At 43.6% G+C, this 14682-nt stretch overlaps 1 protein-coding gene across 4 annotated transcripts in view; it reads left to right on the plus strand.

The window, feature by feature from the left end:
• Positions 1 to 14682, plus strand: part of rptor (regulatory associated protein of MTOR, complex 1) — a 208250-nt gene that overhangs the window by 148059 nt on the left and 45509 nt on the right. For all 4 annotated transcript variants that reach the window (XM_085278008.1, XM_085278009.1, XM_085278006.1 and 1 more), the window contains 6 exons: positions 88 to 162; positions 1238 to 1303; positions 3801 to 3992; positions 7935 to 8075; positions 8842 to 8962; positions 9649 to 9789. In XM_085278008.1, the coding sequence (XP_085134134.1) occupies positions 88 to 162; positions 1238 to 1303; positions 3801 to 3992; positions 7935 to 8075; positions 8842 to 8962; positions 9649 to 9789 (736 nt within the window). The remainder of the gene's footprint in view (positions 1 to 87; positions 163 to 1237; positions 1304 to 3800; positions 3993 to 7934; positions 8076 to 8841; positions 8963 to 9648; positions 9790 to 14682) is intronic.

A 14682-nucleotide genomic window follows, 5' to 3' on the forward strand; every position in this document is an offset into this window, starting at 1 on the left:
GAGGCTCTGCTTGAAAGAAACAAACATACCCCATAATATATCTGCTGTGAAGTCTCCACCATCTTCTCCTTCTTTCTGTTTCCACAGTCATGTCAAGCTGACCTGGTGAAAGACAATGGGCACAAGTACTTCCTGTCAGTGTTGGCTGACAATTACATGCCTGTGAGTATCCGCCATCATCATCAAGAAAGCAAAATCCTGTTTAAATATTCCACCTGGGAGTCTTGAAGTGGACTTCTGTTATTTTTTATCTGGTGTTACTCCTTTCATGTAATTTCTCAACCAGCTGCTGTACTTCACTCCTTTAATGTTCTTGTTCTGAAAACAGTGTTTAAACTCTTCAGTCTCTCTAGTAAATTTTCTGCCTAAATGAAGGATCCACCTCTTAAGAAACAATAATAGTCTGTAGTAACACTAAAAATATGCCTGTTGTCTTTAGGAATAAGTTATTAATACAAGCGAAAATTCCATCAATATAATATTAGTTTCATCTTTTTATTGTGACTTCTCGCCATTTCCCTTTTTTCAGAGTTTTCATGACATTGCGTTATTATAGAAATTGACATTTATTTACTGAGTTCAATTATAAAATTAGGAAACGGTTCCGATGCGCTAACGATCAGACACGTTTTTCATTGTGTTTTTTCTATAAGTTATCTAAAATGTTACTGTTTTGATATCGATATGCAAAAACACAGAGCAAAGTGACCCGGAAAGAGTCACGTGATCCATGTTTGATGGCAAAATAATTTGCTAACTGCTAATCAGTTAGCTCTTAATGACAAATGTTTGTTCCTCATCTCCAAACTTCATCTTTAGTCAACTCAGTCCTCTGTGTAGTGGCATGAGAGGAACACGTGATGACTCTTATCCTTCTTTAACTTGAAACCTGATATTGAACTTGACCCTGGTCAAGCCCTATAAATTGAAGCGGTCAAGCGGAGAATGTCAGTGAAGTTGCTTTGCTTGGAGCTGTATCTCTGGCCTCTAAAAGGAAACCATGAAAGTTAATGTCGACCAGGTGCACAAAAATCTGAGCAGTCTGAATCCTGAATATTTTGCTCACCTTGCTGTCTAAAATTTTGTCCCTGTTTAATATGAAGATTTTCCACTCGCATATTAAAGTATAATAGGTCCACTTTATCTTACTGCTTCACAACAAATTAGTTTAAGATAAACGAGAAACGTAGAGTGGAAGTGACGTAAAAACTTAATTCTGTCCTTTTCCCTGTTTCAGGCTGAGCATCGGACCATGGCTGTCTTCATTTTAGCTGTTATAGTGAACAACTATACCACAGGGCAGGTAGGAGGATGTCTGAACACGTCGCTGTCTGTTTGCTTGCTAGAAATCCAAATAGGCGAACATATTCATTCACTTCCCTCAACAGAACGGCGCCTTCTTTCGGGGCCAGCCGTCACTTTGAAAGATCACTCTCTCGTCTATTGTGTATTTCTGGGAGATATTGGTTATGTGACAGTTTTGTCACCCACAGTCACCTCTGCAATCTCCGTTTCCGTCCCACAGCCACCTCTGCGGTGACACTTTATCACCGCAGGTGTCACTTCGGCCTGCTGCTGGCGTCCGGTGTTCAATCCCAGAAGCCTTTTGTGTCTGACGCTAATAAAACGTCCAGGGGTGCGATGTAGGGATGTAGCTCGTCATTTCATGGAGTCGACACGCACGCACGCACTTCTTGACACTCTATTCCACAAAGAAATATTCCACCATCATTCCGTTTCGCTCCTGCTCCTGGTCTCTGTGGTTATTTTTCTGTCTAGTTGTGAATGTTATTTGACTCATTCATTTCTCCTCTACTCCTCCCTGTCTCGACATTACAGTATATAAATGTGACAAATCATAAAAGCTGTATGTGCTCTCAAGCTCAGAAACAGCCATTCTTCTCCGGTATCCCTGTGTCCTTAGCACGCCTACCTCTCTCACAGGTCTGTGTAAATAATAGATGATCCTCAGCATTACACTGAGACTCTCTGCCTGCTCCACATCTCCATTATTTATTCCTCTTCCTTTCAACAACAGCGCTCATTACTGCAGTTTCGCTGTTGCGAACATGTCACCAAGCCATGGTGTCTTAATATTCCAGCTCTCTGGGTTCAGCTGGGAGGATCCATCAGAGCCGAGAGAACGATGAGAAACATTAGGGGTGGGGAGGGTTACGCTGTGTAGCTGCTGACAAATGATGCGCTGTTATGATGCCTCAATTTGTTGGAGACGAAAGAAGATTTTCTCCCCCTCTCGTTTATTGCGGTTCGTGTGTGTAAGAGAGGTTGAATTTTCAAGAGAAGTGACACATTTACTAGATCTTTGCATATCACACGGGTATGCAAAGATCTAGTAAACGCATCATATGCAGGCAGCTGGTTGGTCAGCTATTTGCAGTTATGCAGCAAAAAAATATGCAGACCAAAAATTCAAGCAAAAAAAATGAACAACCAACTTTTTTCCTAGATCCAAAAGATTGCTGTCCTCCTTTTACTCTACTGTGACCACTCACCGTTTCAGGGTTGCAGTGAGGCTGGATCCTGCAGGTCTCAGCAGGGGTGGGGCTTCCTGGATGGGGAACCAGTCCATCACATGACTAACAGTGACAGATGGGCGACCACAATCACTAACACCTGGAGCTAATGGCAATTTAGAATCTTCAATTAATCTAAAAATCATGTAATGTAATACTACTACTACTACTACTACTACTACTACTAATAATAATAATAGTGGCAATATTAGTATTAAATCCTTTCTGAGTGCTGGATGTCTTTTTAAAGAAAGACCTGTCTAACAGTACCACATATACATTATACAACACTATATTATACATGTGAATAAATCTACTCATAAATATACTTTTTAAAACTTTCCAATGTAACTTCACAGGCTTTTGTAATTAATTCCATTTGTAGGCAGCAAAATATTTAATTCCTGTTCTTACTACTGCCGGACATTGTAACACTGTGATCAGATCCAGTGGGGTAGTTAATGAATTAGTACCACCGTATAATCCTGCTTGTTTGAGAGTGCTAAGGAGCATTGTCCCACTTTTACATATAAGAGTCATCGATGTGGTAGGAATGAATCATACGTGATAAAAAGGCCGTGCACTGTGATGCAAAGAGTCACGAGGCTTCAAGGTTGAGAAGAAAGTACGCTTAGAAACAGTGTCGCTAAAACTGAACTGTGAAAAACAGTGACGGACACGTTTCCATGTTCCACGTGTGCTTTAGAATAAAGTCTAGTACGCCGTCAGAGTCCTGGGTATTATAACAATGAATCATTTGTGGAGATGAAGGGTTTGAACGTGCACTGTAGGTTGGGTAGTTTTATCTTGTACTGTTGAACATTTGAACTACACACAGACAGGCTAGGTAACCAATTACCTTTTGTTCACAGATGATTTTTTTTAAAGCCCAAATGGGTTGAAAGGAAAAAGTCATGCTGCCACAGAGCTCATCATCTTTTTGTCCATCACACAGTGTGAGGTTACAGGTTAGTGGTTATTAACTGGCTAATGAGCTACAAGTCTTCTCCCAGCTTCACACCTGTGCGCTGCTCGAGATGACTGCAGATATTGTATTTTATTAGATTTAGCAGGAAGGTTATTGTTAACCACCACAGTCCAGCGTCTCACGACGAATCCAAATGAGAGTAATTCAGTGATGTTGTTTCAGCTCCCACGGTTCTGTCAGTCTTTCTCAAATCTCATCTGCAGGTGCGCCCGCTTTTATAACCAAAAGCTTCACATCTGTGCATCTCATGCACTCATCGCTCCTTCTCTCCCCTCCAGGAGGCCTGTCTGCAGGGCAACCTGATAGCAAACTGCCTGGAGCAGCTGTCAGACCCCCATCCCTTGCTCCGCCAGTGGGTGGCTATTTGCCTGGGACGCATCTGGCAGAACTTTGACCCGGCGCGTTGGTGTGGGGTTCGCGACAGCGCCCACGAGAAGCTCTACACTCTGCTTTCAGATCCCATTCCAGAGGTGAGACGTCAAGTGTTGCACGCGTTGTGTCTAATACAAGAAAGTCTTTAGAGATGATTAAGACGTTCGTTTGAGGAAAAAGGAAGAGCAGCACAGCTTAATTTCCAAAATATGCATAACCTTCAGATTTAGTTCTTCAACTTAAATTAAACCAGATTTTTAGACAGATTTTCATGTTCTAAGAAATGTTACCTTGAAACTTCTGCCCTGATTCTAGTTTCAGTAAAAGTCCTGTCGACCTGTTGTTGCAGGCTAGAGACCTACACAGGATTCAAGGGAAGTGCTGAAAGTTAGTAGTAATAGCAATTTCTTAACTTCTTTCCAACACATGAAGAGTTTTCCTTTCTTCAGAGGCTGTGCCGAGTGGATCAATTAACGCAATTAACTGACTTTATTGTGAAGCATATTGTTAGTTGCTCGGACCAGTGTAACCTGGACAGGGTTTAACTGATGGCCTGCAGCCAGTGAAACCTCGTGTCAGTTAGGATGATTGACCAGCTGCTGTTTGTTTAACTGTGTTTCCTCCAAACTGCCTCAAGGAGCTCTCACTCACATTTAGTTTTTTGTGTTGGGGGGATTTTTGCTGTCAGTAGAATATTTCACAGGTTGTTTCACTTGAATTAGTGACTAAAAAGGTCAGTGTGCAAATACGTATTACACGATTCAGCCCAAGAAGCCTCGTTTGTTGTCGTTTTTTAATGTGCTGATGAAAAAAAACAAGACATTCCAGTAGATCAGTTTCTGGGTGACATTTAAACACAAAATCTGTATGACAAACATTAGCTGGTGACCACTGGCTAACATCTGGAGTCCAGCAGACCCTCTGCTGTCACAGCAGCACCTGTAGATACTCAATCTGCCACTGCAAGAGCATCGGAACCACGAGGTGGCAGAATACGCAGATCGGTCTCTGCATGCATCAGAATATTTTGACTTCTGCTTGAGTTTTTCATTTGGACGAGTCTTAGAAGAGTTGTATAAGAAAAAGGCATCTCAACTAAAACTATAGTCTAGAGTGCAGCTAAATAAAGAGAATATTTTAAGAGTTTGGGGCTTTTTACTTTTGAAATGTAATATCAGTGGTCAGTCAGGGAAAAAAGAAAAGACTTCAGACTTCCCATTACAAAACTCAAAAACAAAGTTTTTTGTAAGAAATAATAAAGAAAGAAAACAATGTGTGAATTCTCCGGACCATTATTATTTTTGACTTTGTTCTAGGAAGCTAGCAGCTTAAAAACTGAATCAGACATCTGCGTTTTTGCACACCTCCAGGTGGAGTTGAGAAAACTTCAGGGATGCAGTGTGTTTGTTAGAAAAGGTTTAAAGCATGTTTGTTTTCTGCGGGACTGCCCTGCTCAGTGCACTCGCTCAATCTTTAACACCAGCCCACGCTGGCTTCTGTCTGACTGGGTCATGAGTGGACCAGAGGGACAGTGAGTCTGAGTTTGCCCTGAAGTTCACCAAGACACTCGGTGCCCCCTGTTCACACAAGCCACACGGGGAACATCTGTTCCTGGCTCAGTAACGGCGTCCTTCCCAGCGCAGACAGCTGCTTTGGCTGTGGGCTTGAAACTGAGGTCTGCAGACAGCATCTGTGACCCACACATGTTCTGTTGGTTTGTTCAAGCCCACTGAAAGCTCCAACTGACTGATTCTGATCAAACTGTGGCGAAATTGTGCATTCACAGATAGGTTACTGCGTTTTAAAGCTCTCCTTGTGTTAAATTCAAACATTATTTGTGTTTTGATAGTTGCTTTGCTCACGTTGCACAGCCACATCGTAAGCAGGCAGTTCTCTTTTGAGGACAAGACCCTGTGAAATAAAATTATTCAACAAAATATTCTACTTTTATTTTTGGGTTGTAGCTGGGGAAATGAATTCAGGAATTAAAGTCAATTTTTTTTAAAACTCTGAAGAGATGGGAACACGTGCCCGTGTATGCACAGAGGCTTCTGGAAGTAGGTGAAGATGCACAGAGGTGAGTGACTGTGCAAAGAGTTTAATTACGTTTAAGCAAAAGTCTGAGGGGACAGAACTGAGATGGCATCTAAAATCGTACATGGCTCTGCAACCCACAAACACGCAGACAAAATCCTCAATCAGAGCTCACTCGAGCTGAGGAAAAACATTCCTCCTACGCCTGCTCCTCCATTCAGAATAATGTTTATCAAGTTAATCTAAGACCATTTTAAAAGGAAAGCACCCCTTTAGTAGCACATGTTTTAATTTTATTTAATTAATTTATTTTTTTATGAATGGATGATGTCTCATATCTCCTTGTTCAACACAGTCTCGTGACAGTTGTGAAATAGCCATGAATTCAAATCTGTTGATTCATGTTCTTAAACACAAAATTTCCAGCTTGATTGTCAGGTCTCTCCCGTCCAACATAACCATTTATTCCTGCCTAGTCTATTCTATTCTATTCTATATGTACTGATTCGTGTCTATTTACACAAAACCAATGTTTTCCATTTATTAAAGGTAGGGTCTGGAATTTCAAACAGCCGTGTTCGTTTGGAATAAGATTGTGGTTTGGGGGAAAATACAATTGTTTTTTTTCTTTCCTGCTTTGTCTAAACTAAAGTTGTGCTGCAGACAGAAAATATATTTCCAGTTGAAATGCACGACATTCAAATTTGTGACTATTTTCCTTTGTGTTGTGAGACGAGACTGCTTTTTATTGTTGTCGGGATCTTTTATGTTCCGTTTCTGACAACATCCAACAACTCTTATATAACCTATACTCACCTTTCACTTTGTTAAGTACACCATTTGAAATGCTTGCTAACCCAAATATTTAGTCAGCCAGTCACTTGGCGGAAACTAAATAGATTTAGGCATTAGGCACAGTGAAGACGACCTGCTGAAGTTTGAAGTGAGTGTCAGAATGTGAAAGAAATGTGATTTAAGTAACTTTGAATGTGGCATGATTGCTGGTATCGGACGGGCTGGTCTTAGTGTTTCAGACACTGCTGAGCTGCTGAGATTGACTCACCATAACAGTGAGTTCACTGCACTCATATGTCCTCTACATTCACTTGATCTCGATCCGGTAACACAACTTTGGCATGTGGTGGAGCGGGAGATTCTCACTGTGTATTTTTTAGCCATGTGATGCTATCAAGTCGTTGTGGACAAAATCCCTGAGAAATGTTTTCATAACCTCATTGAATCTGTGCTAAGACGGTCCTGAAGGCAAATTGTCTAGTGAGTGTATATGACATGTTGCATTTTCCTGTAACTATTGTCTTAAAGATTACCTTGGATTTTCTGATTTTAATCAGCTCTTGCTGAAGTGAATTATGAAATGTTCATCTGAACTGTTTGAGCTGAACCTCTTTAATTGGAGCAAACTGCAACAAAGTAACATCTGTTTATTTTAGCATCACTGCAGCTGTGTCCTGAAATCTAATCGCATCCAAAAAAGTGTTTTTTGGGGTTTGGGTGTTTTTTGTCGCCAGAACAGGAAAATAAGCTAACCAAATATTCATTCTTGTGTGGTAATAAGGTTTGGTTTGTGAATCCGATCCCTGATGGGAAATTCCTTTTGGGCAAAGCAGGTTTAGATTAAAAATCCAATGAGGCAGCGTAGAAAAAGTAATGAGTTAGTGATACAGGTCAGCGAAGCATCCAGCATCTCTGAATTTCATACTGGTGCAGTGAGAGAATATTGAACTATAATTACCTCTAAAACTCTTCCCCACTGGTTCCACAAGACATTAAAATATTTTTGTATCAGTTTGCTGAGGAAATATTTGGTTTTCGGGGTAAACGGCCGAACCCCAAAATCACTGTCAGGTAAAAATAAATAGAAAGCTAGAGCTGCAGCGTTTACTGTGGAGACTAAACCACAGCGAAGCCAGCTTTTAACTTTTAACATCATTACTGAACGAGGAGGAGAGAAAGCTTAAGGTGTTGTGTGGGTTGTGCTGTTGCAGGTGAGGTGTGCAGCTGTCTTTGCTTTGGGGACGTTTGTGGGGAACTCTGCTGAGAGGACGGACCACTCCACCACCATCGACCACAACGTGGCCATGATGCTGGCCCAGCTCATCAACGATGGCAGCCCTGTGGTCCGAAAGGTTGCTACAGCACGCAGACAGACACTTGCATAAAATATAGTTGCAAACTGATAAATGTAGAAATTGGGAATTTAAAAAAATGTGCAAAAACAGCAGAAGGACATAAAACTAGGCCTAGAAAGACGAAAGAAAGTGTACTTTATTGGTCCCCATGGGGAAAATCCCTCTCTGCATTTAACCCATTCACTCAGTGAAGCAGTGGGCAGCCACTGGGCGCCCGGGGAGCAGTGTGTAGGGACGGTACCTTGCTCAGGGGTACCTCAGGGTAGCTGTTCAGGGGAATCGAACCCCCGACCTTCCGATCATGGGGCCACCACTCTACCTACTGAGCTATCCCTGCCCTAAACTACACTTCTACTAAGATCACTGGTGTACTGGTGCATTTGAGATGATTTAATTCCATGAAATAATCCACGGCCTGTGTGTGGCCTGCTGGGTATTGATAAGTTCCTGCACTTGGCTGCTCTTTGTTACTTGTGAAACTAGAAATTTTAATTTTTTTAAACAACATTTCATATTTCAAGATAACCAGACAAAAACCCAAAAAGTCTGTTTGTTTAAGAGTTGCTAACAAATGTGTCTTGAGAAAAGACAGCAAGAGAAGATTGTAGCGTTTGCTTTTTGTTTTGTGGCAGGTAAAAGATCCAAAAATAAACCAATAAAAACATCTGAATTAGAGGACTTAGCTCCTTTGTTACCTTACACCTAAAACAAACGGAACGATCATCATGGTTGATGCTGTCTTTTTTGCATATGCATTTGGCAGGAGCTGGTGGTAGCACTCAGTCACCTGGTCGTCCAATATGAGAGCAACTTCTGTACTGTTGCCCTCCAGTTTATTGAGGAAGAGAAGAACTACTCCGTGCCGTCACCGGCCAACACCGCGGGTATGTGATCAGCAGTTCCTTTAATCAGAGTCACTGTGTCAGATTTTAAGCATGTGGGATTTGTACACGCGTAGGCCAAAACCTAGTTTGAGATTTTCATTGTGTTATTATCTGAATGACCCTTGACCCAGAATATGACTTTTTTATAATCATTTGAATAAGGTTGATGTTTCCTGTGATACAGATCGGGCTTAATTTACAGGATATTTATGTATCAGTGGTAAGAGATCAAATTTAGCAGCGGTCAGAGGATTGAAAGCTGAAGTCATACCTCTCCTGTATGCAGGTGTGTGCAGGGAGAGTGGGTCGACTGGGATGAATGAGTTTATGTAGAGTCTATTTGAATTTCTTGTTTCCATTTTTTATGGCTCGATTTAGGACGAAGAGAAGGTGAAATGGCAAATCACTATTTTTTTTTTTTTCTTATCTTAAGGCAGAACTGTTGTCGCGTACATGGCAAACATGTGTACAGCTGTTTACTGAGAAATTAGATTTGGACTTGAGTCAAAATTCTCAAAGGTTCTTAGTCAGAAACGCGAAACCACTTAAACAGTTTTTTAAGTTGTTATTTTAGGTTATGAAGTTCCCACAATGATTGAGTTGGGTCAGACTGGGAAACCTAATCATTTTGAGCTGTTTGGGATAATCTGTGATCTGATTAATGTGCTTCTGCATTTCATGCTCAGAGCCCGGTAACCTGACTCCAGTGAGGGACAGCCCGGCCATCCCTCGCTTACGATCAGTCAACTCCTACACCAACATCCGAACTGCTACCACTGCCCGCAACCTGAACAAAAGTCTGCAAAACCTCAACCTCAATGAAGAGGGTAAGACCGAGCGACAGGGAGTGCTGGCAAATTAATGTGTGTGAAATAGACAAAGTCGAGTTTAAGAATGATTTTTAGGAGGGTTGCATTAAGACATAGACTTATAGAGCTTATTAAATTGAACTATTTCAAGGAAAGAGAAATATCACATTCTACATCAGCTGCGGATTCTGGATGTTATTCTTCAGGCTAACTTCTGCATTTTGTTATTCCTGAGTGTGACTCAGTGTGCATTAATAAGAGGTTTCACAACCACCAGAGAGGTCGTGACCAGGTTTCCAAACAGGCAGAGTTCTTCAGCTTGTTGATTCGAACCCGGCTCTCACGTGTAAAAAAACATTTTCACATCATCTTTGTCACGATGCTTAACTCGACACTCGTGTGTCATGTTAGGCATAAGCGTAACACCCAGAGAATATTTAGTACGCCTGCAGTATTTTGTTGTGTAAGTGTATGTTTGCTATTCAGAGGTGGACCTTGGCCCTTTCCCAGAGAAATCCCTATCCAAAAACACTTCTTCATGCTAACACTCTGCTGTGGAGGGCACGCCAACCTAGTGAGTCAAACTGCATCAAAGTTACCAAGAGAGACTAAACTTGTCAAATCCAGCTAAATGAAATTTTTTAATTGTTACTGCTTCACCTTTGCACTGGCCGATGATTATTGAGAGTTTTTCACCTATAAATGTTATAATTTTCATCTTAGTCTTCAGCTTCGCCTCTCCATTTTCTTTTAATTTTTACTTTAAAGTAAAAGTATTTTTTCTATATCCTCTTACCTCCTTTAGGCTCTTATTCAAGTCCACATTTTATATGCTACTCTGCCTGAGCAGCTTTGCATGATTCAGAGTTCAGAGTAATCAGAATCAGAAAGAATCAGAAAGGGTTTTATTGCCAAATGTTGAGCAGGTTTACAACATTAGGAAATTGCTGCGGTGCTTCAGTGCAAACATACTGTCATAAATTACGCTTAAATAGACATGAAAATAAAAATAAGAATAAGAATTAAAAGTGCTAAGTGGATAGATATATACATGATATATACATGAGTGCAGGTGGTGATCAGTGCCAAACATGGAATGATGCAGTGAACACAGCGTAGGGTCATGTGTTAGTGGTGGGAACAGTCATACGGTTATTGTTCATGTGTCCAACAGCAGAGGGGAAGAAACTGTTCTTATGGCGAGAGGTTCTGGTGCGAATGGACCGGAGCCTCCTGCCTGAGGGGAGCAGGTCAAACAGACTGTGTCCAGGGTGAGAAGGGTCAGCTGAGATCCGAGCTGCACGCCCCAGTGTCCTGGAGGTGTACAGGTCCTGCAGAGATGGGAGTCTGCAGCCAATCACCTTCTCAGCAGAGCGCACAACACGCTGCAGTCTCTGTTTGTCCCTGATAGTGGCTCCAGCGTACCACACGGTGATGGAGGAGGTGAGGATGGACTCGATGATTGCGGTGTAGAATTGCATCATCGTCCGTGTTGGCATGTTGAATTTCTTCAGCTGCCTCAGGAAGTACATCCTCTGCTGGGCTTTCTTGATGACGGAGGTGATGGTGGGCTCCCACTTCAGGTCCTGGGTGATGGTGGTACCCAGGAAGCGGAACGAGTCCACAGAGGTGATGGGGGTGTCAGTCAGGATGATGGGGGGGAGTGGGGCTGTGTGCTTCCTGAAGTCCACAATAATCTCCACTGTCTTCTGGGCATTCAGCACCAGGTTGTTGTGGCTGCACCAGGACACCAGACGTTCAACCTCCCTCCTGTAGGCAGACTCATCCCCGTCCGAGATGAGTCCGATAACGGTGGTGTCATCTGCAAACTTGATTAGCTTGACAGACTGGTGGGTGGAGGTGCAGCAGTTGGTGTACAGGGAGAAGAGCAGAGGAGAAAGAACACAGCCCTGAGGGGAGCCGGTGCTGATGGTCCGGGAGTCCGAGACATTCTTTCCCAGCCTCACATGCTGCTTCCTGTCCGTCAGGAAGTCAGTGATCCACCGGCAGATGGGATCAGGCACATTCATCTGGGAAAGCTTGCCTCGGAGATGGTCTGGAAGGATGGTGTTGAAGGCAGAGCTGAAGTCCACAAACAGGATCCTGGCGTAGGTTCCTGGGGAGTCCAGATGCTGCAGGATGAAGTGTAGGGCCATGTTGATGGCGTCGTCTACAGACCTGTTGGCTCTGTATGCAAACTGCTGAGATGGGAGAGAACTAGGCGCTCAAATGACTTCATGACCACAGATGTCAGAGCCACGGGTCGGTAGTCATTTAGTCCAGTGATCCTAGGTTTCTTGGGGACAGGGATTATGGTAGAGGACTTGAAGCAGGCAGGCACATGACATGCCTGCAGTGAGGAGTTGAAAATGCCAGAAAACACTGGGGCCAGCTCGTTTGCACAGTGTCTGAGGGTGGCAGGAGACACGCCGTCTGGGCCGGGAGCTTTTCGAGCATTCAGACTCTTAAACTGCTTCCTCACACCTGCTTCATGAATATGAAGAGTTGTGGTGGGAGGAGGTGGTGTGAAATCCTCCTTTGTGTGGGGTGAGGAGGGGGGTGTTGTAGGTGAAGTGATTGAAGGTGGTGATGGCTCTATGGAGGGGGGAGAGGTGGGGGAATGAGTGTCCAAAGTGTCTCTATTGTTGGGGCCGTTGGAGGTGTGAAGGCTGCCTGATGGCTCGTCAAAACGGCAGTAGAAGTCGTTAAGGGTGTTGGCCAAGAGCAAGTCATCAGTGGAGTGGGGGGTTTTAGGCTTGTAGTTTGTGATATTCCTAAAACCTTTCCACACAGAGGCCGAGTCATTCTCTGAGATCTGCTGCTGCATCTTCTCAGAGTGCTGATGTTTAGCAATGTCCACTTCTTTAGTGAACCTGTACTTGGCCTCTCTGTAGCAGTCCCTGTCTCCGCTTCTGAACGCCTTACTCTTTTCCAGCCACAGCTTTTTGAGTTTAGGAGTAAACCAGGGTTTGTCATTGTTATAACTCACCCTGGTGCGTGATGGCACAATGCTGTCCTCACAGAAGTGGATATAGGAGGTGACAGTGTCCGTAAACTCGTCCAAGCTGTTAGAAGCAGCCTTCATTGTGTCCCAGTCTGTAGACTCCAAACACGTGCGAAGCTCCTCCACAGCCTCGTTGCTCCACAGTTTTTTGGTCCTCACGACAGGTTTGGAGAGCTTCAGCCTCTGTCTGTACGCGGGGATTAGGTGGATCATGACGTGGTCAGAAAGTCCGAGTGAAGCGCGGGGCACCGCGCGATAGGCCCCGCTGATCGTGCTGTAACAGTGGTCTAATGTCCTCTCCTCTCTGGTCGGGCATTTAATATACTGCTTGTATTTGGGAAGCTCATGGCTCAGATTGGCTTTGTTAAAGTCCCCAAGAGCAATGATGAGAGAGTCCGGGAATGTCCGCTCCATGTGCAGTATCTGCTCCGCGAGTGCGCACTGAGCTGCCTGCGCATCCGCATCTGGCGGGATGTAAACAGCGGCCAGGATGAATGAAGCAAACTCCCGCGGAGAATAAAACGGTTTGCAGTGAATGAAAAGGTATTCCAGAGAGGGAGAGCAGTGCTGAGCAATCACTGTTACATCTGTGCACCAGCCACTATTAATGTAGAAGCAGACACCTCCACCTTTGGTCTTACCAGAGAGAGAGGCCTGCCGGTCAGCGCGCAGCAGATGAAAGCCCTCCAGCTTGAGCGCGCTGTCCGGGATGTCCTCACAGAGCCACGTCTCCGTAAAACATAACACACAGGAGGAGGCAAAGTCTCTGTTCATGCTTCTCATCAGGGCCAGTTCGTCTGTCTTATTCCTGAGTGATCGTACATTGGAAAGGAAGATCCCAGGAAGAGCAGTTCGCAGTCCACGTCTCCTCAGACGCACGAGTGCGCCGGCTCGCTTACCTCTCTTTCGGCGTCTCACTTTCCTGATCAGAGTCTGCAGTAAATCTGCCGCGGATGCGACAAATATTGGAAGTAAATCCACAGGTGTTGTAGTCCTGTGGTTAAGAAGCTCTTCTCTGGTGTAAGAATATCCAGAGGAGTGCCCAGACACAGAAGTTATGCACAAAAACAAGACAGAAGTAACGCACTGAAGCACCAGGGCATCCATACGCGGCGCCATCTTGGATCGTAATCCTTATTTATCTTATATTGGGCGGGATTGGTGCTGCTCCTCAGGTCATCGTCTGTCTTTAAGGCCACCTTCCCTCAGAGCCAGCGACAATAAATAGATGACTGAGATAACCGTGTTAAGGAAATCGAGGGTTCAGAGCATCTGAATCCTGAGCGGCCTAATCACCAGTGGAAATGTGGAGCTGTCCATGGTGCTGAACTTTAAACCAAAGGCATACTGCACTGTATGACGCTGGGTGACCGGGGAGGGGATCTTTGCAGCCAATCATTGACAAAACAAACTAACAGAGCTTCAGTTATCAGTCAGCATGAGCCAGACCAGCTGCCTTTGTTTTTAACAGGGTGATTATTCACGTCTCTTTTGATGTTGAATGACAAGCTGCACAAGCAACCAGCTCACTCTGAATATTGTCATATGTTTTACTTGATATATTTTTTGGCAAATCTGGAGCATTTAAATGAATGCAGTTTGATTTGCTTGTGAGCAGATCACCTCAGCATCAAAGCACGACTCGAGTACGTGTGAATCCTCCCTGTTAACAAGAAGGGTTTGCTGACATTTGGCCAGCTCACAGAGTTTTCTTCATGTTACTTGTTTGGCAGGTATTCTATCTTTACTAATCCCCAGTACAAAAATCATTTTTAGGACTCAAATTTTTAACTTTTTTGTTTGTTTATGGGTTTGCTTTGTGTTTGTTTTTGATTTTTTGGTCTGCCGCTGGTGTGATTCAGGGTAATTTGGTCAGTTGGTCCTTGCGTTGTCCATTTCTGTCCTTC

The sequence above is a fragment of the Mchenga conophoros genome, linkage group LG6 (assembly GCF_057382185.1).
Source record: "Mchenga conophoros isolate Kocher_MC1m ecotype Shallow Benthic linkage group LG6, M_conophoros_male_GT1.1, whole genome shotgun sequence".
Taxonomy (NCBI): Eukaryota; Metazoa; Chordata; class Actinopteri; order Cichliformes; family Cichlidae; genus Mchenga; species Mchenga conophoros.